General features: G+C 38.1%; 1 protein-coding gene across 3 annotated transcripts in view; it reads right to left on the reverse strand.

Annotated features, from left to right (window-relative positions):
- The window catches only part of HECW2 (HECT, C2 and WW domain containing E3 ubiquitin protein ligase 2), a 162,529-nt gene that overhangs the window by 14,803 nt on the left and 123,139 nt on the right, over positions 1 to 24,587 (reverse strand). For all 3 annotated transcript variants that reach the window (XM_068407383.1, XM_068407381.1, XM_068407382.1), the window contains 8 exons: positions 23,595 to 23,780; positions 18,731 to 18,865; positions 15,820 to 15,922; positions 14,706 to 14,802; positions 12,291 to 12,374; positions 9,248 to 9,357; positions 5,128 to 5,248; positions 2,913 to 3,026 (listed from right to left, as the gene is read on the reverse strand). In XM_068407383.1, coding sequence (XP_068263484.1) covers positions 2,913 to 3,026; positions 5,128 to 5,248; positions 9,248 to 9,357; positions 12,291 to 12,374; positions 14,706 to 14,802; positions 15,820 to 15,922; positions 18,731 to 18,865; positions 23,595 to 23,780 — 950 coding nt within the window. The remainder of the gene's footprint in view (positions 1 to 2,912; positions 3,027 to 5,127; positions 5,249 to 9,247; positions 9,358 to 12,290; positions 12,375 to 14,705; positions 14,803 to 15,819; positions 15,923 to 18,730; positions 18,866 to 23,594; positions 23,781 to 24,587) is intronic.

Raw genomic sequence — 24,587 nt, forward strand, 5'->3', positions numbered from 1 at the left:
GATTATTATAATCCTAACAGATATAAAGATATATCTTCTATAGATTAAAGATTTTATACTTGACCGTTAAGGAGGTCTTGCTTTAGTACTAAGACAATGCACAGACAGAAGTATCACAGAGAAGGTCAGCTTTCACATAGGACTTCTGCTACTAATGTTTTGGCTCATGAACTTTTACAGAAGACAAAAATAGATGAGAGTTGTTTTTGAGGATGACGTTGTCAGGAAAGTAAAGGCTAGGTACCATTATCAAGTTGAGGACAAAGCCTCTTTCCTCTGTTGAATGAAAAACATTTTCCCTTCAGTCATTTGGAAGCGCTTCACTTCTGTTAAGCTTCAGCAGTGAAGTACTGAAACAGATCCTTACCCTGGTAAGAAGGGCAAATTCCATCCTCAAATTGCAGAAAAAAAAAACCACCTCAAAACAGGTTGATATCATGGACAACTGTTGGATCTTAATCTTGGCACAAATACCAGGATCAAGTAAAGGGTCATCTGGAAGACTCTTGCAAACTTCTGGGATAATCAGACTCACTATGAAATCTTCAGATAGAACAGAAACTGGGTGCTTGACTACCAGCCATTTCATACAGCTCCTTTTGTACGCAGAGTTACTGTGAGTCACGTTAAATAAATCAATCAGGAGAGTCCTGCACTGCCAGTCAGATTTATCCCACAATTAAAGGCTTGGCACAAGGGTGAGAAAACTTCATACAAGAGGTATGCAACCACACAACAGCTGCAACTGTGGGGCATGTGGGTATTCAGGAGTAGAGTAATATGTTGTTGGCAACATGACTCACGTCTCCTAGGAAGCACCATTAATGCTTCACATTTACCACTCTTAAATACAAAGCAGCTTCTGCTAATAGTTAATAGAACTTAGGGAAAATAACTTTGAGGAACCATATTCTTCGTATCAACATTTTCTTCATTTATCACCACATGAAGTATGAATGTAAAAACATTAAACTAGCCTCGCAATTGCATGACTGTAGAAATTGAAGGTTCAAGGAAGATACCAAACATTATGAGACTTATGATAAAAATCACATGAACAGCAATAACTGTCTGAGTTGCCCCACTTACTAATTTATACACTAATAAATCAATAGTTACTAAAATCTTTTAATTTGTGAGGATTTCATTACCCATTACTTTAAGACTTACACCACTTTACCAAGAGGAAAAGAAATGCAAGAGCAAACTCCCACTTAAAAACTTTAAAAAGGAAAAGGAGCAGCAAATAGGAAACAATTAACTTTCAGTATTCCTCCTCCTCGTTGTCCTCCACCCTGACCTGTCTTTCTACACCTAGTCAAATGAATAGTTTGATGTGATACATATCCTTGCACCATCTCTGATGAAACAATACTGTTTGCACACATCCTTTCTTCATTCAAAACACAGATTTGTAAATAGAGAATTGACGTCATTTTAATTTGACTTTGCTCTTAATTAACTCATTCTTTTCCATTAAGAGGACAGTCTTGTGTAAAGCTGGATATAATGGGAACAGGATGTGTCACCCCCATTTCCAGGTCACTCTTCATCTTGCTGTACTGAGTGATGAAATGCAAAAGCTTGACGTCTGCTGACAGGAGACAGTCTATCTGGATCAATCTCTATCTCACGTATGATTTTAAAATTTTCCCTTTCATTTTTAAATCTGAGTCGAGGTTATATCTGTGAAAGTAAAGGCTGGTAGGGCTGTGTAAAACAGGCCTCGTTCCTGCATCCCCACCCTGCTCTGTCAATATAGTGTAATCTCATCCTGCACCAGCCTTGTCGTTCCAGTTCTGAGTTTTTCCTCAGACAACATGGTGATATTATTTATATGAACAAGTCCACACTTGGCTCTCAGCTGTCAACATTTTTAAGACTTCAGTGAGTCCTTATTAACACTAAGCACTTCAGGGTGAACTTTAAACAAACAACAGGATTTAGGTGTTTTCAAAGACAGAGTAATTTTATCTAATCTTGTATGAGATGTTTCTATTATAACTTAGCGCTATTTTAAAGACTCACACCTCACATGGCAATAATGCACACTACAGCATTCCAAGAGCTGTGTGCTGCAGTTTCCTAAATATCAAGGAATAAAATTCCGAATGTATTTACAAATACATTCATGAAATATAGCAATAAAACTATTTGTGCCTAAGGCAGTAGGCTTTAAGATCTGACAAAGGGGGCACAAATCAAGAGACGAAAGAGGCAAATAGTGCATTGTTCCAGTTCCACTTGCAAAGAAAATCTAACCACATCTTGCTTTGCAATGCACTTCTCGCAACCTGTACCACATTAGACTTTGATTAGACACAGACTGAGCATTCTCTAAAGTGACTTTGAAATGTCAGGAATATTTGTGTTTATTTGACAACTAGCAACAGCCTAGTTGCTTTTATTTGTGACACAGGTCCTGGCCTGGAGAGGCAGTGAGCACCTCCTGGAGCAGCACTGAGGGCTTTCAGCTCCCATGGCCTCAGACAGGAGTTGAATTAAGGATTAAGCCTCTCGCCTACTCTTGAAGCACCCTCCCTCCAACAAATGGCAGCTGTCTTTTAACAAGCACTGCAGATATAATGTCAGCACTGACAGAAAAGAAATATGAATAACATGAGAAAGTTGTTTGTTTTTTCTTTGCTTTCCCAGCAACATTCTGAAACACACACCAACTATTGTGAAAATTCACATAAACACATGCATTATTTCTGCAAAGGCAGGATACGGTACATTTCACAATGCCTAAAAAGTCATCTTCAACAGCTGTATGTTCTAGGCTTGTGTATGTGGCATTTCCTGACTGCGATCGTTCCTCTTTTCACTCTAGACCACAAGTAGTTCGGTGAAACAGCAGCTGCAAGACACGCTGAGTTTTGAGATCACATTTACTTCCCTGTTCTACTCACCCTTCTTCCCCAACAAACGTGACATAGAGTTTATTTCTCTGCAGGTCTTTTCTTGAGTAGCCCATGATCTGGTTAAAGGCATCTTCTAGCAAGTGATCTCTCCTGATGATTAATCTGAAGAGCAAAATAATTTTGAAACAGCAATTCGTGAACGTGAACCACAGTTGAAAACATCTGCTTACACTGCAAGGTACAGGGTGACTTCAGAGATACACATTTCTGCTGGATAAGTTGATCCAGATCAGGCAGCTTCTGTCTGTTAGTCTATCTCCCTCAAGGATCTACTTCAGATTTCAATAAAATGTCTCTCGCACAAAGTGTGGTTTTATTTTTCCTACTCTGGTTCTTCCTTTATTTAAAGGCTTCAATGGGAAAGGTCCTGAAGTGAGCATTTTTATTAAGTTTAAAACCCTTTTGTAAGGCTGAGCTTCTAAATCAGTCTTACAGTAAGCCAGAATCTACCTTTTATGTGAAAATCAATCTCAAGGAAAAAGATAAAACCATGGGAAAGTCACTGAATGGTAACTCCAGAATCACACATCCCTACATTATCTCCAGTGTAAGTGTGATCAGTCAAAAAGTCTAGAAGGAATGGCAATTGTTTGTCCAAAACCAGACTGAAGTATCATACGTGAAAACATAATGTACATTCTAAAAGAAAATTTGTGAAAGTGAGGAAGTGTCATAAAGATTTAAAATAAGAGGTGAAAGAATCTTCCTTACTTAAGCATTTTACCTTCTGCCAAAAAACTGTGTTTAATTAGTTTCCTGAAACTTAGCTTGCTTTATACTCAAATACTGCCTTATGTGTGCATTTGATCAGTCAGTCAGACTGAAGCTGGGAGCTGCTGCTGCCTGCAGAGAGGCAGCTGAGCCCTCCAGACAGCCTCTTGCAAAGGCCTTGCCGGCCTTACTGCTCGTGCAGAGATCAGTCAGTGACCACACTGTGCTGTCCTGCAGAGGACACAGAAATGGAGAGGTCAGGAACTGGCAAGGTACCTGGGCAACAAGAGGACCCAGGCAGTATGTAAGCTGTGCTGGGGTCCTGGTTTGAAAAAAAAGAGCAGGTCAGTGTATGCCTGGGAAAGGAACCCAGTGAAAACTTCTGTTCAAAAATCAAGCTGTTCTGCTTAAAAATCCAGTGTGATGGCAAATAGGTCAGGAAAAAAAGGTGCAAGAAATGTAATGGATCTTACAGGTAGCAAACGCCATCCTCTTCTACCAGTTATTTGCCCAGGCATTTGTCCATGACAAAACCTTCATAGATTAAGCTTTAAGTGTTTATGATTTCATTACATTATAGGCAGACAATGTCCAACCCCCGCCTTTTAAGACTGTCTAAACACTACCATTTTAATCCCATTTCAGTTGTGGAAAACTTAACAAGCTCACATAAATGAAGTCTGAGCTCTGCATAAATTCCTGCAAAATGTGAGAAGTGACTGGCTGGGGGAAATAAAAAAACAAACAAACAGAAAACCTACCCCTTATTCTAATAGAATGGTTAAAAAGAAGTTCTAATGCCTCATGGCTACTATGAGAGTATCAAACTATAAGTTTGATAGCTGGCACAAGACTTGGTAATTTACAAAATTATGAAAGTATCTTACGATGATGATCCTTAACAAACAGTATGTAATCACACAATTACCAAATAAGTGAAGGAGGGAAGACCTCACTCCAAGCACTCTAGCATTCAGAGTGCTGAAATAAAAATATTACCAGTATTTTGAGGCGATCCTTAGTATTTAATACCATTTAATTTTATGAGTCCTCTTTACTAAAGAGGACTGTGATAGCAATACAGGCAATGATGTACAAAAGATAAGCCTATCTTGGTTTTTTCAATGGAAAAAGACATGAGAACATAGAACTGTTTATATCATAGCAATTGCTATAATGGAAGAATTCAGATGCCTCCTGTTCTGCATGCCTCTTCCCAAAGTGCTTTTTGGCACTGTATTGGTAATATTGTTTGTATGAAAATATAGTTGGAGGAAACATAGAAAAGAAGTGCTCAGAACTTGCTGTATCCTCTGCTATGAATCACATGCTGGCATTAAGTCTTTTATGACAGGCTTTGTATTTCCAGAAGTGCAAGGGTAACCATAACATCTGCATTCCTTCTAATGGGAAGAAGCTTGTAGACGTGCAAGGCAAGGCAAGGCAAGCTGCCTGAGAAACAAATCCAGTTTCATGAGATTCTTCAACATACTTCAATTTCCCTGGGCCTTGTCCATATCCTTTAGTCTCCAACTTCCTGTAAAAGTTCCTCAGCTTGGCTTCAAAATCTCTTTTGTAAGGAGCTGGAGCTCGGGCATTGGCACGCTGAGTACCTGCAAGAGGCAATAAGCAAAGAATGAGCTGTAGTGACATGAACTGATTAATGTCCCATCCTCTACTGAAAAGACTCCTTAATAGCAAAAGGCATGGTATCTGTTTGGTTTAGTCACCTTTATAAAGAGTAAAAGCTGCATATCTTCAAACCTGCTCTGCATCCAAGACTTTTTGGTTGCTCCTTTCCAATAGTATCATCTTTCTAAAGTAAGTCTTAAAAGAGCAAATCCAGGTCAATGCAAAAGATGGATTAAAAAAACAGCAAAATCAACTGGAAAGACTTAACTTTTGTTTGTCAAGTACACTTTAGGTCTAACCTTTAAAATAGCTCATGCAATAAATGTTCTGCTCTGTTCTGGTTTTAATATTATCAGGAAAAACAAGAACTCAGAAATGAAGCACAAACAGACTGTACTCTGCTGTGCCCCTGTTGAATACATCAGGTTGAAGAAGGAAGACTTTTGGAAATTCCCTAGTAGACGTTTTTCCTTGGGGAAGTACAAGGAAGAAAAATATTGGAAGAACGGAAAGACTACCAAATTTAAGCTTGTGGAACTTTTCACATGTTACTGCAGGAACATACATGATGGTCATCTAAGAGAATTTATTTTTGAAAAACTGTTTTTGAGGGTCAATTTCTTAAAAGCAGAGAGAGAGATCTGTATCCCCAAAAAATGGCATCCCCCCATATCTGCATGTACAAGTCTAGTATATACAAGTTATGTGTTTAGTCTGATCTATTCTGAATATTAGAACCATTAGAACTTCCACTGCCTCCCTGGATAAATTACTTCAATTGATTTGACTGCAAGACAGTGTGCCAAAGAGGCAGTTAATCCTAGCCCTTTTACATTCATCTTCTCAGCCTTAGTTTTTATAACATTAAATTCCTCCCCTGCATGGGTGTAGACATCCCCCACAAAAAACTCAGAGGACGCTTAAAATTTCTCATGCCCTACAGGATACATAGGTTGCCAACTACTTATCTGCAACTGGTGGTCATCTAACAGGTCCATAATGCACTGGAAATACAAATGAACAGTTCAGAAGCACGTGTATGTAGACTTCTGTCTTTTAAGTGACAATCAGTTCCTTACACGAGTTTTCTTTTGGCTCCCTGTATGAAACTAAGCCAATATAGAAACATTTATTGCTGCTATGGGTGAAGGCATGAGAACGTAACACTTCAGGTTAGGAAAGAGAGAGAACGTGTATCCGTTCAGCCTGTGGGCAGAGACCAGGGGAAAAGAGATCGGCTTGCTTAGCCACAAAGCGTATGGGTCTGACGGCAAAGGCGACGAGCACATCCTGCGGAAGTGGCTGCTGGAAGAAGCTGCAGAGTCAATCTCTCGGCAGAGATCAGAGAGAGAACAAGCGAGATCAGTATTAACACTGAAAGCCATTTACAGGTCTTTAAAAGACCTGTCTGACCAGAAAGACACTTGCCACTTGTTCTAGGCTGAGTGTGATGCGTGGGAGGAATAGAAAGTGTCAGGGAAGCCTCAGAGCTCCAACAGGAATGTGCAGGACCCCTCCGGAAAAACAAATCATGGTCATGGATTAATCTATAGTAGTTATCCTCTTTTACTGAGAGCAGCAAGGGCTTCTAATGGTACACTCAGCTGAATTCTCTAGAAAACTGACAGAAACATGAAACTGTAGACAGCTTTTTAGTTATTGGCCTTTTCCCCCTACTTTGTTTATTTCGCTTTGGGTCAAAGTAGGTACAGAAATGTAGTCACCAAAAACACGCAACAAAAGTATACTTTAATCTTAACCCCTGAAGGAAGTTTTTGCTGAGAGATACCGCAGAACATAAATCTGGTAACGCATTACTTCACGGTTCAGAAATCATCAGTATATTATTCTGTCAGCACATGACAAGTTCTCATTGCAAATCAGATGCATATGCCAAGAAATTCCTGGGCAATTATAGTGATTACTTCCGTCTTGGGAACAAAAGATGTTAATGGAAGAGCTAAAAAATGCCAGTGATGTGATAATCATATTTGATTTTCAAGGAGGTTAGATGCTAAAGCAGTTATTAAGAGTAGCTTCATGACTATTCATCTTTCCCAAAAGAGAAAGTACAACCAATTGTGACTGATCTGAACAATGGATCCTTAACACACAACCTCGTACAGTGCAGCACAGCCAGTTTAGCTGTTGAAAAAACACAGAGCCTCCATAGAAATGATGGGTTATTTACAATTTCTCATCAAAAAAGTCATTTGTACACCAACACAAACATGCATACTCACAGACTGACAGGGAGACTCAATGGTCTCTCTATATTTTTCTATGAAATAGAGATTACAATTTTAAGGAGAACAGGACTAAAACCATCACTGTTCATCCTTTACTGTGTGCTGCTTCTTTGAGGAACAGATGAGAATATCATGTGTTAAAGACTGAATGCGTTTTGAAATTACTTTGTTAGAGTGAAGCCCTGCCCAGCATGCTTTGGTGCATGTACTAGTAATGAAGAAATTGCAACTTTGAAAGCCAAAACTGTTTTTATTCATAAAAGACTGCAAGGTTTGCAGTTGGAAATAAGATGCATACATGCAGAATTCAGTCTTCCTTCTTTTCAACAAAGGGAAACAGTTATATCTAAACCATGTACGTATTGAAAATATCAATACATGTGAGTATTATATTTTGCTGCTTCGCAGAATGCCGTAAGATCATTAAGGTCTTCGGATAGTTTCTTTGAATAGGTCCTACAGAGGTCCTATGTCCAGCCGCAGGAAAAGCTACCACTCAGGGCATGTTTATGAATGGTTTTAATCTGGTTTCTTGAAAAGGCAAAGCTTTTTATGATTGTGGACTGGAAACACCCATAAAAATCACAGCACTTTTTCTGATAGAATTTTCTTATTCTCCGGAACTACCTAGAGTTGCTTACATCCCAAATGTTCTCTATTTATCTATACTTTTATTCTCAACTTTGTAGAAATCCCCTTAAGCCACTTCCAATTTACTGCAGTGATTTTATTTGACTTACCTATTATCTTCTTGAGAAAACTAAGAACAGTGACATCTATAAACTTCAAACTGCTGACCTTCAGAGGTCAAATGGAACTTGTCATATTTGAAATAATTTAGTTCTGATCTGCAACTTAGTATGTGAAATATCAATTTCATTCCATTCTGATATGTGTATTCCCAGACATGTATTTCCAGACAGCTGCAATACGCTATCTTTTGAACTCACGTTAAGGGACAACCATCTGGCTTTACATAAAATTGTCACTCATTGCCCCACAGCCCCACTAACATTGTCATTTTAATGTACAGTTATTAGATCTCATATTTTTAATTCTCTAGGCATCAGGATCCTGGCATGAGCAGTCACTTAGTTGTTTCACATCAGTGAAAAACAAGTTTGCATGTTTTACAAGTCAGAACAAAATCACAACCTCTGAAGTTGTAATATACCAGTCTTTTCTACTGGCAAAACATCTTGTGAGCCCAAGGCAAAGGTTCAAGTTTGACAGTCAAATGCAATCACACTTGTTGACTTTGCTCAAAAATAGGACTAAATCTTTGTTGTTGCTGGAGCAACAGAACTTGCATCTTCAGAAAGGTGGAAAGTCATTACATGCAGCATAATGTAAACTAAACTAGCTCTACTGCAGTATGTTACAGATACCATCATAATGAAAGTACTGCAGTGACAAGCCCACTGACCCTGCACCTTCAAGCAAGAAGGTGCTTCAGCTCATGTAACTTTACCCGTCTAAAAGCTGGGAACTGCAAAGAGGAATAGGTTATAGTTTCCAAATAGTACATTCTTGGCTTTAGGCTGCCATGAATTTCAATTCTGAAAACAAACAAAAATTAGAGTAAAAAAATTTTTCTATTGTTTTTGTTCTCTGACTTCTGGGAAGGCAGCACGAGTGTGCAACTGACTTTACTGATCTGGAACTGGTCCTCAGCACGTATGAGAAATGGTTTCGTACAGTCCCTGCAGAAGCTGTGCCTAAGCAACTTACCTGGAGAGTTCTGAGGCGAAGACACCGGCGAGCCTCTTGGGGACTGGCAATAACTAGGATGAAGTAAGGCATGTGGCGGCACATATGACATTATCTCCTCCTCAAACAAGCTGGTAAAAAGGAGCAAATAAGAAATATCATGTTTCTTTAAGTGAATGGCATTTTTCACTGTCTAGGAATAAATCTCTAGTTACTAGCCTGCTTTCTTTCCACTATGCACCCTTAGAGTGCTACAAAGTATTTTATTGCCATTTCTTCAATCAGACCTTGAAAGTTACTAGACAACAGTAATTACTACTTTTGTGGGACATCGCTATACATAATGTGGTATTTGTTTTCAAGGCTAAAATATAGTTAATCAGCCTTTAAAATTTGCCTTTTTTTCTTTTTCCCCCCTTTAACTTGTGTTCTTATTACAAAGGGGTCAATAACCTTAGTCACACTTTCCTGGAAAAAGATCTGCAATACTGCACAAAGACCAGGAACAGAGACAAACGTTCTAAGCCTCCAGGATTAAGAATCACATCTGAACTTGTTGAGTGTATTGAATAGTAAGCTTGTTGGCATAACAAGTTATTTCCTTATTTTATCTTTAATATTAACACTGTTGCTGAAACGGGTATCTCTAGTCTGCTCAGGCTGACTTGTTTCAGGCCTCATCTATTACCGCTACACAGCTTTTAAGAGAAAAACAATAAACATTTTGCAGCCTAATCACTGCATCTGTGTACACAGAGTCTGTATATATATTAAAATTCCAGTCTTTTCCCAAAAGTGACACAAGCAAATCCAAAAAGAGATAGAATATCTAGTATTAGAATGGATCTGATATCAAAGCCTGTGTTCGATGTTAAACACAACACAGATAAGAATAAACTGTTGAGATCATATGTAACATTTATTTTCAAAAGCTGAGCTACATAAAGAATCACAAGCCAAGCTTTTACTATAAAGCTCCACCAACGAAAGTAATGTTCAAATACAAGATGTTTCTCACTAAGTTTTTTCACTGAACAAATATCTAGAAAAATTTTTTTGCATAAGGATTTTTTTGGAACAGGTATTTTCTGACAGTTCTTTTTACATTCATGACCATGTGTTGTTTTCTTCCGAGTTACATTTTGATGCTGAAAATGTGATAAAATATAAACCACTACTTCAATCTTGGATTAAATTAAGAGTTAAGGTGATGATTCATGTTGTATACCAAACAACATGTTTGGAAGAAGAAACTGAAAAATATTTTCTTCTTAACACCTGAAGCATAATATGTCATTCTTAGAGTATTTTTAAGAATGTTTATTTTAAGACTATTTTAATGTGTATTAGAGTATTTTAAGAATGAAGAAGTCCCTGAATGCATAGGGGTTGGTTTGTTTGGTTTTAGTTAGATGCAACTTTGTCTTTACTGAAGCATGTGAAAAAATGTACAGTGTTCCCAAGCCATAAAAATATCATAACAGTGATTCCACACAGTTATTACTGGATCTCAAGAGTGCTTTACAGGACAATTATATCATCCTCCCCCGCTCCAAATGAAGAAACAGAGGCATGGAATTTAAGATACTGTTAAAAGTAAAAATCCACCGAGACTAAATAATGGTAAGAAAATAAATTTTATCATCTCAGTACACCACTATTTTAACTTAGCCCACCTTTGATTTTACACCAGTATTTACTCACAATAACCTCACAATAATTCAGTCCAGTCTTGAGGTATAACATCCAACATTTTAAGAAACTAGTGGATGCATAGATAACATTTTATCAATAATATGTCCTCGGTGCAATGGTACTATTAGATTATTAATAAAATGAGAAGAAAATCCTCAAGGAACGCTTTTCAGTTAGATACTTTTTTGGGAAAAAAGTAGATTAAGAGGAATACAATCTGAAGAATATGATAAAGTTATTCTAGGGAGGCACTGGCTACTACTCTTCTCTTAAAAAATAGTTATACTGATTATTGCTTTTCTACAAAAGAAAGATTGCTATTAAAATTTTGAATTTGCTTTATTTCCACTATAAGAATTATTTGCAGTCTTTGGTGTTAATAGAACACTAGAGGGAACAAAATGCAGCCAAAAAGCCATGATAAAATCATTCATGCAATCTTTATTTAAAAACAAATAGCTGAAGCTATATTTTTCTGTGTAAAACGTGTGTCATCACAAGTTATATATCAAAACAAAAATTTTAAAAGGTTTTTTAAGAAACAATATTCTCATTTTAAAAAAGCTTCACCATGGCTTTAAAATTATATTTTTTTTATAGCTGTAATTAATTCAGAGATTTAGCGACCAGAAAGGATTATGATTATGCAATGTGACCTCAAACTACTACTAATGCCAATCCTGTTTCACTAGATTAAATTTTAAATGTACTCATGAATTTCTTGATGCACTTTTGCAATGGATGAGAATACAACATGAAGATACAAGGGTGTAATTCTAGCAAAAAATCTGCCTGATTTTTTGAATTAAAGCAGCAGCTTCCTGTTTCTTGAACTCTGTAGCAGTATTTCCTTTATTAAAGGGGACAATGCTTGACAGCATAGTGAAGAGGTAGCAAGACATTAAGTAATAAAAACACATCACAAGTATGAACGTTCACAAACACAGACTTCCCAAACCACAGAACCAAACAGATGCATTCTTGAAGCAGTAGAAGGCACATTCTTGTAAAGAGGTCTAAACTGTACCACCTATCTAAACATCAGAGCTGGATACAACAGGACAATAAAAAGCGATCTGGGCAAGTCCATAAAAATCACAAGCACAGCACGCTTGCACTCGCCTTTCCTCGGACAGAATATCACATTTCATCACTCCTATGAAAAAACGTGACCTCCAACTACCATCTAGAGACTGAACATGACGAAAACAAAAAATCTGACCCTTGAGTTGTAGCTCTCCCAGCTGCCAGCCCAAGTACTGAAGGGGAAGTGATTAGGTCACTAAATCAGCACACACTACGCACTGAAAGGCTCCTCAGCAGCTGCCACAGCCTATTCCATATGTGCATCGAAAGCAGCTGTGCCTACCTGAGTAACATGACAAGGTCTGCATCACTGGATAAACGCACCAACCCAGGTGTTCCCTCTGTCCGGATGAACTGGATCTTCTCCCTGCATAAGCAAAAGAAGATTTCCAAAATATCTTTTGCAAATAAGGCACCAATGTACACCACAGCCACAAGAAAAGTACAGGGTATATCGTAAAAACCTCTGGGTTATGGTTCTGTACTTCAGAAACCATTTTTTCCCTGCCATACCACATCCATATGAGCAGCAAAATATTACAACCAAAGAGCTAATTTGTTCTGAGGAATGATTCTCCTGTTGCCCTCATCTCTCCAATGCTCAAGCTGCCTCAGGTAGTACAGCCATCCAACCAATTAAAAAAAAAAACATCAGTCCTTCAAGTTCATGCTAGCTGTGTCCCTGAATTCAAAGTAGGAGGCTGAGCCCTGCGGGAGGACATTACTGTTCTGAAAGTGAACTGTTTAAAGAGTTACTGTCTTTGTACAAATGCAAGCCATACATTACAATGTACACTTGTGATTTTAAAAGTGGGGTTTTCATAACACACTGCATTTAAGAGATCTTCCAGAAAAACTCTTGCACTATTTCTCCCCTTCTGTCTCAACCAAGCACACACTGTTCCTCCCAGACCCAGTTTGGTCACTATTGTGGAATCTGTGCATCCTAAACTCTGATCATGGTAACACACAGATTTTTAGGATCTATATTTAATATAATTCCTTGGCTGATTCCTGTTCTTTTTCTCTGTAGAACTTTTTCCTGCTTCTCTGACCAATCCTATTTAATGTAAAATAAAACCTTGTTCATTAAAATCCTCAATCATTCCACTAAAGCAGATAAGTCAGACATATCTCTTCAGTCTATTTATGAAGTGAGCATACAGAAGGATATATAGTCTCAAGTAAAGTAGGAGTTACGGAAACCAGTATCTTTTATCCTTTGATCTTCCATTTTTAATCTGAAAACCATCTTTTCTTGAGAAGGGCTCAGCTTGTGGCAAATTATGATTCTGTAATCAGGAAGCAAGGTTCTACAAGAAGCAGAATCGGACAATACCAACCAGTCTTTTGAACAGTCTGAACTCTAAATTATCAAAAAACCCACAAAACACATGAAGAAAATGACACTCTAATTGCTATCGGAGTAAGGGAATCCAAGCACCCTGGGGAAAGAGAAAAGGAATAATAAAACTACTAATAATCAGAAATTGTTTGTATACTATTTCCCAACAGATTGGTTTGCTCACATTTCAAACCAAGCCTGGTGGGAAAACTTGCCTGTAGTGATACGGGTGCAACATAGGAACTGTTTTGACAGGCTGAGAACTGTAGATTTTTATTTTCCTCCTTTTCTCTGTATTTTCTAGAGAACGTGTATTCTGCTAGTACATCATCTCAGGTTTGTCAGCCAGGATTTATTTAGAGGGTAAAATAAATCTTGTTAGAACATGATGCTTTGGGAAACTGCAAAACAGGGCAGCTTGCTGAATTTCGGGAACTTGCAGGACGTGGAGGAAAAGGGATCAATAAATAACACCATGAGAATGGAAAAAAATGAAAATCGGTTCTGGGTGCTATGCCAGCCAGCGTGGATAGGCATCTGGAACACAGAGTGCTGCATTAGCAGCTCTCTGCACAGGACAGACCGCAACCATCAAACCAGCATTTTTTAAATTTAGTGTCCAAGGAAGAGTAGATACAGTCATTTGAGTCCTAGTCACTAATATCCAAGTTGTTAGTTATTCCATCTTTTACACCAAAGTACATGAACTAAAGTGTCTTTGTGTGGGATACACTTTAAAAGGGATCTTGCCGCTTTCTGCTTTTCACTTTTTATCATCCCTAGTTTAAGCATATGAGGGAGTTACAACAACCATGCAACAATCAAAATTATCCTTCATCAGATTTCGTTGGACTATGCAAAAACCTGTAGATACCCATTTTTTTAATTTTGGAGAAACAGTAAAAATTCTGATTGATAAAAAATTACCTCCAAGGTCATCAGGTCAGGACAGTCTTTCTGTAAATGTGCATTGAGAAGATAAGGACAAAACCAAATGCCATTCTGCCTCACGCTCCCAGCTGTACACATACTCAAATGAATGGGCACATTTGCTGTGCCATCCAGCTGTCTTGGCACATTTTGAAGACATCAGCAAATCTCTTATGCCAGGTGTTCCAAACATTTTATTGTAGGTACCTTTATTTGGTAATAACACGTTACATCTCTGTTCTCCTAAACCTTACTTTGGGGAATTACACAGAAATACAATAAAGAACTATTTCCCAGAGCTTTATGAATATGTTTGAAAAGGCCAAAAGCCTACAATCTGTTATGTTCCACTGCTAATTTTAATGAAAGGAACTAATTCTAATTAGCATTTTGCATTGAAATGGGAATAGCAGACTTCACTACCTGAGTGAATGATTCCTGGTAAGATCTGGTTGACGTTCTTGTAGAATTTCAAAGATATTGGGCTGCCGCAAAAACGCAACAATCTTGTCATTGTAAGCTGAAAACATCAACAAAAACATCATGCTGAAACAAGACAGGACTGCATTCCTTCCGAGTTCTGAACAAAGATGACAGCAGACTTCTTCACAGTTTTAAGTTTAGCAGCATTGTATTAATACTTTTTGAGGTACGGCTACCAATTCTACTATAATTTACGGAACACACTTCTTGATTATAAACCAGATCTGATTGTGACATGTCCTTCCCGCTGTTAACAGCTCTAATTTTGTTAGCAATTTCTATTATATTTTATCACTCACACTCGTAGCTAAGGTCAAATTAGAATATTCATTGCGAGAATAAAATTGCACAGACCGTGGTTTTCACTGCACTGAAATCCATTCTCAAATATTAAACAGTCATTGGAAAAACCCGTATCAAATCCTCAGTAATTACTGAGCCTGCAGTGTATGCACACCATGTCCACGGCAAGGGGAAGGATTTAAATTAGCAGAGATTTTCAAGTAAACATGCCACAGTACAAAGAGCCAGTTATAGTCAATCGGATTAATTTATCTTGATTTAGCACAATGCGACAGCTGTTAGATTCAATAAGCTAAATTCTGTTCTTAGTGGCACAGAAGTCAGTAACTTTGTCTGTGTGTAACTGAGAACAGAAGTTAAGCTAATGACTAATTCCAAGCTGATTAACACTTTCTGGAATCCTGCCAGAATAGATGCCCAGAAGTTGTATAAAAATCACTGGGAATACATGGAGTCCAATTAGGACACAACTTGGCTCACTGGCTTCAACTCCTCCTGTCGCCGCTTAGAGTAAGTGAGCTAGGAAGGTAGAAGTTTTACATCACTTAACGGGTTCTGCACAGACACTTTTCAGTATTATTCCTGCAGGTTGCAACTGAACAATTGGGAAATGATGATGGACAGAAGAAGTAATAATAACAAATGATAACTTCCACCCACCCCAACCAAATGAGAAACCCAGCAGTGCACACTGCCATGACACACTCAGTCACGGAGAACTTCTCTGAAAAGAGGCTGTATGCTGACATACCCACTGGAACCACATCCTGGTACTGCGCTCTGCTGACTGTGTTAAATGTGCTAGACGGCCTTGGCAAAACTGGTGGTCCTGAATGACGGGAGTCCTCTCCGACCTGAAAAGGTGCAAGGAACCACAATGAGTGTCTCTATGCCAGCATATGTACTCGGGTACATAAAAGTGAGAACTCATATGGCTTAAAACTAAGCATGTACATAAATGCTTTGCTTGATCACTATCTCCAGTAACCACTGCAGCAGGAATCAGCTGTATGGTATGACAGTTATTAGTATAACATTATTTAGTATACTGTGCCTGTTAATATGAGGAATCAAAACTGATTGAAAGTTTATTGCTATTTTTAAATAATAGTCCCATTCTGAAAAGGGACTAAAAAATTCAAACTGGGATTCCTTCAGCGGATCTTCTGTACTTCATGGACATCTTTATCCATATCAAGGGTTCTGAAAATCAAATTCTGCTCCTTCACTAGCACCTCTATTACCTCTGTGCATAAATGGAGTTTCCCTAAATCTGAACTGGAAACAAGTTTGTGGCTGAAGCATGATGATAAGAAGCGAGTCCAAAACTAGTAAAAATATGTTTCCTACAATCATTCAGTAAAACTGTTCTGAATTTTTTGTGTTCATTTTCTGGGATTAAAAAAATGTTGCATTTGAACATTTTTTAAGGTAGAACCACAATGTAAAATTGTTCCTGGTAGCATTTGTGATGTCAGGGCAACTTCTGCAGTTTTCTGTGTGCTGAGGCTTCAGTCATTTCTCCGGTGTCAGTATTTTGTATTTTATCTATATAAAACATTTTGTTCAACCTCTTTTTCATCCTGCTGGATCTTTATGTTTACTTCTCAGTTCCTCTGCCTACATGTAACGGTTCGCACTTGAACTACACTTCCAAGCTTCAAAGATCTCTAAAACATCTAACTGCAAAAGATCAAATAATTATAAAGGTTGTTTTCAAATACAGTCTCTGAAATCACGAAGAAGCAAAAGTCCTGAGATATCTCCCAAGATCTTTGTGCTCTCTGATAATACTCACTCAGGAAAATGAAAAATTATTTCCTGTAGGCACAATGCTGGAAAAAGAATGCCATTATTATTAGCTCCAGCTTCAGCTGCAGTTCAGCTTCAGCTAAAAAGACATTCCTTACACTGGTTAATGTTTGCTTTAGAGCATCTCCCTGTAAAAACTGGGTCACTGGCTTCAAAACATCAAAGTTCGTGGCAAGGCAAATCCAAAGAAAGTATTTTGAGAGTTTTTTTCATTAAGTATTCATCTTTTGCAATAACGTACAGTGCCTTGATGCAATGGTTTAAAAATAGGAAAAACAGCTGCGAACATGCAATACGTAAGTCATAAGCACAGAAGAAAAAGTGGTGTTCAGATTCATACATATGCATATATATATGAACATCTTTACATTATTAATCCCAGAATGGGAATACTGTACTGAATTGCTATGTTTGAGATTCCTTTCTGGAATTACACTTCTATATTCAATTCAAGTTACAATTGTAACAATATCAAGGAAATACTTCTAAAATTATATGTAGAAACATGGTTTAAGTAATTTCATGTATCTAAATGGAGTGGGAAATTTTGACAGGTAATCAGCACTGCATATATGCAATATATATATGATGTCTTTCTGTAGGATAAACCACTTATTTTGCAGTATTGACAACTTCAGCAGCATGGTTGATGTGAATCACTCTGTTTTAAGTGCAGAGCTTCTGCATACTGCTTAAAGAAAGATAATTTCAGTGCATATTTGGTAAAAGTTAAGAAAAAAAATTTATTTCTGCTCTGTTATAAATCAATCACAACAGAAATACTTGCAGATCTAAACAGCTATATGAAGACACTAGTAGCTTCCTTGCCTGCTGTAAGATATCATTGCCTACATCACATCACCAAATTGACGGAAAATGCTATTTAAAACCATTTGTAAAATATACCTTACATTGGGGGTGGGGGATGGAAAGTATCGTGGGTGACTAAACCATGTTCACACAGGATATGACAAGATATGCAGCCAGTGGTATGGCACTCGCTTGCTGCAGCTCAGCAGCAGCCCTCTTAGAGAAGTGGCAGAGAAGACTCACGCCTGCTCTGAAACAGACCTCTGGCAGAACTTCATCTGCCACAAGACTGAGCTATAAAAAGGATAAATCAGAGCATTTCTCTTGCCATTCTAAATTGTACTATTTTTAATTCTTGGCGTGGAATAGCCCTCCTCTGAAAAGACAACTTACAGCCAACAGTATGGAGGTTAAATAAAGTACAACTGAAGTCTAAGTCATTGTACATACACTTGCTCACAAGTAAAAAGAAGCTACAACAACAATATGGAGACTGCTGGTGAAAATGGTCCACAGTGACATATTAACAAAAGAGTGTTTTCCATGTATTTCTGCTTAGAAAGCAGAGATGAAATACGTATGCAAATGCGTATGAGAGTCCGATAAACCTATATGAGGTAAGATTTTTTTTATACTTATTCGGAAAGTTGCACATATAGATGTATATACACACATGCACTTTTCCCCCCCATCTTATTTGCAGAGTTGATCAACATACTTGGCAGACACCACGCTAGACAAGAATACATATTTTGACAGCGACAGGATACAGATACTGGTAATCTGTAATCAGATGCTCTCCTGTGGTTAAATTGGGTTACTGCGAATTAAGAGACACTTCTGATATTTTTCCTCTGAAATCATACATTTCAAAAGCAACAATGGCTAGCAAATAAAATAATACATATTTACAGATGAGTACTGTATGCTTACAGAAGAATCATGCTCCTCACAACACAGAATTGTGAACAGAATGATATGAAAGAGGATGATCCTGAAAACCCGGTGGTTCCCGAAGAGAAGGGGCAGATCCAACTTACCTCACCAGCGCTGTGGCTGCGTTGTCTAGTTAAGTGCTGCCGATGGACTAACGCACTAGTGGGCCTGCTACTCTGCAAGGGAAGCCGGGGGTCAATGAATGTGGTAGTGCGGGAATTGTGGTCAACAAAGAAAGCCTAGAAAAGGAGAGAGAAGAAAGAATTTATAGCCAGAACTTTTTTTTAATATGTCCAAGGTTAACGTCCATTCAGGATCTAGGTTTCATTTGCTGATGCGAAGCTTTGGAAAATCTTTCTCACATTACTGTGGCTTGCGTTTCGCTTCGGCAGGAGAGGGATAACTGTTTTCCATCTCACTGGAGGGTTGAATTCTTTAATGCCTTACTTCATTCATGTGTACAAAGCCCTTTGAAATTCTCATCTGACAAGCATCAGAAGTAGGAAGCTTTATTATGACTGTCAAGAAGAGAAGACTTAAATGTTTAATAAGAATAATCCTGCTCTATTCCCACTTTGTGGCAAAATACAGTGGCAAAACCATTCCCTTTTGTGAACTATTCACCATATAATTATGAACACAATTGGAAATATATGACAAGTATATGATTGCATCCTGTGATGAACTATGATTACAGGCCAACAGGCATTTTTGCCATCCTCCTGATACAACTATTCTAAGTTCGCTAACCTTTAAAAAAAAAACAAAACAAAAAGAAAGGTCAGTCAGGGACACAAAGATTTAAAGGGACAAAAACATTTAAACCAGGCAACCAGTTAGAACTACCTCATATTGGCTGGTCAGCCATTTGCTGAAAGCAAGGTCACAGGAGCATGTATCCTGGAAAATGAAAACCTGCTACAATTCTGTCTAATTTGAACCAAAAAGGTTTCTAAGCCCTGAAATTTAAAATTTTTCTAAGCCCAGAAATTTAAACTTTTTTCCAGTGTTAGCGTTGTGCTTGGAAACCAGCACTGTTCTGTTTCAATACACTGCGGTTTTTTTTCAGTCACAATGCTGGAAACATGTGGAAGTGGCAAAAAAAAAAAGATCCCAGTTCTGAGCAGCAGAGTTATAGTAAAGTGACATCTGGTTTGAGGAAACAAAAAATCTGGACCAGCAGAGAGGTGACTGGGGACTGCAGGAGCCATTTCTGTGTTTGGATACCAGTGAGGTACTTCGACCACAGTTTCATCAACAATTCAGTCCTGCAGTGTCAGCAACAGAAACATTCTCATCTTCCCCCATCCTGACCACTTGTTTCATTCCTTGCGCACCCTTCCTGCCTTGTGCTGGCACAAGTGTTTGTGTAGCCACGCGGTGAACCCAGCTGGGGAGCTGGTCCAGGCTAGAATTACTCTCTTTTTGTCCGTCTCCCTGCTGGTTCCTCTAACCTTGGTCAGCCCACCAGGGATGAGAGGAGAGCAGAACTGGCTCTTTTGGCAGCAACGCCAGCTTATAATGTTCATGAAATCATTGTTTCAGACTGCTTGGTATAGCCAAACCAGAGAAAATGCACTTCTTCTGACTGCTATGAAGGTAGATAGACAAACCAGTGTGTCATGCTATACAGCAACTAAATACCAGTACGGATTGCGGTGGAAGAAAATGTTCATACTTCCATTTCCTAAGGAAGGAGAAGCATATAGAGGGACACCAAAGTTGCAAAACCTTAGAAATGCTCCAGAAGAGGGTAGCAAGCCTCCTACAGCCCTAACAGCCATCGCCTGTACCTGTAACCTCTGCCTATGAGCAAGGAATCACATTACCTGAACAGTAAGGAAGAACTCTGGTTTGATCATCTGACATAGTTACAGATATGTAAGTGAAACTGTCTGCTCCACAGTTCAAAAACTATAAAGTGAATTCAATACATGCAATTTTAACGGCAATGTTTGAGCCTGATGCAGGACATGTTCACCTTGACAAATAATGATGTCACCTGCAGCACAAGTATACAGATTAGGCAATATGAAACCAGTGGGAAAGCAGAATGAAAGGCATTCTGAAATTTCAGGTTTGGGCCAGGAAAATGACTGGAACAGGCTTCTGGAACATATCCAGGCTTTCTGAAAATCCTGCTCCTGATTGATAGGTTTATTTCACTTACTAGCAAGTGGTTGGTATAGTTTTTTTTTTTTAATGTCCCTCTATCTACTATTTTATCTAGTCTGGTCTATGTGTATTCATAAGATATGAAGCACTTTCATCAAAACAAAGTTTGATTTAATTAAGTCTACATTATACTGTAAAATCACTCAGAAAAAAAAAGGTACTGATTCAATATAGGAGAAAGTACTACCTAGAGTTGCGCTACACAGTTCTTTGAGTTAATGCAGCAATCTAATATTGCATGCAACGTTCTTTAGCATTGCATTTAAATAAAGAACTCAGTTTAAACATTAAGTTAAAGACAATCATGTCTTATTAAATATGAATGCTTGCAGGTCAGCTAGTAGCAGCCTACTTTAAAATAAAGCACAAATAACTACTTTGAAGCTTCGGTGAAGATAATCATTGGAGCTTCAAGGCTTTGGGCTAATCTGGACATTGGCACGCAGCTCAAAATACAGTGTGGCGCTCAGTCTCCTTTCAAAAAAATTCCTCTCATAACTCCTGTCTAGCTGTAATCCATAAATCTATGATGCTTGAAGAGACTTACATAAGATGGGTATTAAACACAGATAGTTGCCCAAGTTATCTTTCCAATTAAAGTCTATGAAACTTGCTAAAATAACTTTTCTTCCAATTGAAGACATTAGTAATCAATTACAATGGATTCTTTCATTAAGAAAGAAAAAACAAAGGTCCTACAATAATTTATTATGTATTTGCACATCTTGCAGAGATCTAATTAAAAAGTTATACCCAGCCATTTAGGGAGAACTGCATGCCAAATGGATTTTATCTTCTGTAGGGGATACACAGAGGAGGCAAAGAGGAGTGGGCAACTGGGCTCTGCTGTGCAGCTTTGAAGGGAGTTCAGAGGTAGGCAGTCCCCAGCTGACCTTGGAGGACAGCCTGCAAAGAGGACAAGCAACTGGGACCGCACTGACATTGGGGAGTAAAAACTCTACTACTCAGCGCTGCATAAGAACGATCACTGTGCCTTGTAAGCAAGAGCACCAAGCCTCTTACTATGATATACTTGGAAAAATAAAGGAAAACTTTGTCTCAGCGGGAACAAGTAGCCAGGGAAAGGAAATATAATTATATATTGTGGCATGGCTAATTTCTACTTGCTTCTCTTTAGCTTTATGCTATAATAAAGGCAGGTCCAGTTTCGGTTTGGTCTCATCAAGCACTGGTTTCACCATGTACTGGCCATCACCTCTCTCGAGTGCTGAACAGGCTTTTCTATTAGCCACAAGTGCTACTTGTGACAAAGGCAATTCAACATAATGAAAATGAACAATACTGAGCCTAATTCAAAGTGAAGAAATCCCAGTGGGGATTTACTCAGTGCTTCCTCTTGTTGATTAATGTTGTGGTAGCATCACTGTTACCAACTACCACACCAGAAATCCAAAGGTCTAATTCTCCCTATGGAGTGCCTATTAAAGTAAATTGAAAATTGCTGTATTCTTCAGGAGAAAACTGGCCTCTGAAGAACTGAACAGAAAAAGAACGACTTCAAACTGAAAAGAGTGAGGGAGGCAAAGAACAAGGTTAGTATAATTGCACATTCCTAATTATGTTTCTAATGAAAAAACACAGGGCTTTCCAGAGTTACTAAATCCAAGACGAAAACAACCCCCAAGCACTTTTTCTACCCTTCAGCTTAGAATCTGCCTGTAATCTTTTCAAGCATCAAGATCATTATTTATATGGACACTCACAGCTAACCCTACCAAGACTGATAAACGTAAGAACTGAGAAGCTTAATATGCCTGTAAGTCCTAATTAGGACTTCTCACATGAACTGATAAGCCTTATCATTTCCTCACATATAATCACAGTCTATTTTTAACCCTCCTATCTTCTATAAAGAAATTCATATTCTAGATAGTGAGGATACACTAGTTTAAAGTTACAGTAAAATTACATTACTACTATAAAAATGTCTTTTCCTTGATTTTAAAATATTTTGTTAGAAACTGAAAAGTGGTACCTGTTCAGAAAAGCAGTAAGACTTGCAATTATTCAAGATCCCTATTAATGAAGCTTAATACACACCATTTCCTTCCTGTTAACCAAGACATAACCAACAGAGTGATCATCCCCAGAGCCATCCGGGTCTTAAGTGCATCCATTTTATCTCCGAAACCGATGAACACTGGGCCTACTTAGCATTTGGGTAGAAGACTCACCTAGGAAAATGGTTAGCTATTAAAGAAAAAAAAGTGCAAATAATGCACACTAATGAATTCCACTCAAGACTTTGAGGTTGAAGAAGGAAAATAAAAAAAGCCCTAAGGAAAAGCTGGTTATTTAAACAAGAAAAAAGCTAATACAAATGGTTCAACAATAACTAAGTAAAATTCAGTAGATAATAATAAAGTAACTTTATATCTAAATTATCTTACGAGTACACAGGCAAAACTCCAGAGACGTTCACTGAACTGCCTGTATTTACACAGTAGATAATTATTTTCAAGAGAAGTTTTAAACATCGAAGGGAATCTAAGCAACTTATATCACTGTAAAAAGGCTACAGGTTTTCTAGCAATTCTCCTTGTAATGATTAATACCCCCTTATCAGTCTCCTCCTCCTTTCATATAATGCTTCATCAGCACAGATGAGAAATTCCAATTTTCTTTTGGCAAAAGCAGGATAAAAGGATGCGCACCTTTTACATCTGGAGAACTACATGCACTTATGCTCCTGTTAAGAGCAACCAATTGAGCCCTGACATTGCAACACCCAAGACCAAGCACTCAGAGCCACACGTGCATTATTACAGTTACCTTGCCCTGATGGTCATGTTTCATTTCCCAACCTCTCGGCAGCTCCAGCTGCTTGTTAGCAAACATGTTGAGGAAGCCCACCAAATCACGATTATGCTGGTAGCGCTCAAAATGGTGGGTGTCCCGACGGACTTTGGTGATCATGTGCTTCAAACACGTGTTATTTGTAAACATGCGGTAGGCACTCTGAAAAATAAATAACAAAAGGAAGTACTTTTAACAGATAACATTTCTTCTTACTACAAAAGACAACATTTCCACTGTAAATAAATCATCTATAAAACCTTAAAAATTCTCTCCAACTAAGCCACAACAGTATGGAAAAAAAAATGGTCCTCTTTCTGAGGTTTTGGGATAAGTGTTTGATGTTTCTTACTTTGCTTGAGATATACAAAATTTCATAATTGACTCACTCCATCAAAGTGTGAAATATATTACAGATTCCATTTACCACACTTGTTCCTGGAACTGTGAAGAATCCTGTAACATTAAAATTGCTTTAAAAGTAGAGATTTCATAGATATTCTCTAATTTCTGCCATAATGAGTCAAATGCAGCCATAGAATGCAGCAATAAAGCTCATAAGGTTTCCTGCAGGACAGAAGCTTATAAAGCTTATCACAAATCTACATAAATACTGTTTCCACTTAGTGATTTTTCAAAAATACCCTATCACTGCATATCCATGTGTAATTTATGTAATAAAATCAAAATAAGAGAGTAAAAGGAGAGCACTGAGGAAAACAGGGAAAACTAACTAAAAGAGGAAAATAAACAGTGAACATCCTTCCCTCCAAAAGAACCCAGCCAACCAGAAACCAGGTCTTTCTGTTGGGATTAGCAATAGACAGAAGCCAAGACACAGGCCCTCCTATTGCACTATGCTGCTGCCTAAATCACTCTGTGCCCCTACACCTCTACTCCCCGGCCAGAGGTCGTATCTACCTCTGTCCTATTTTGTATACTCAAGATAAAGCGATGCAAGCTAAGCAG

The sequence above is a fragment of the Nyctibius grandis genome, chromosome 9 (assembly GCF_013368605.1).
Source record: "Nyctibius grandis isolate bNycGra1 chromosome 9, bNycGra1.pri, whole genome shotgun sequence".
Lineage (NCBI taxonomy): Eukaryota > Metazoa > Chordata > Aves > Nyctibiiformes > Nyctibiidae > Nyctibius > Nyctibius grandis.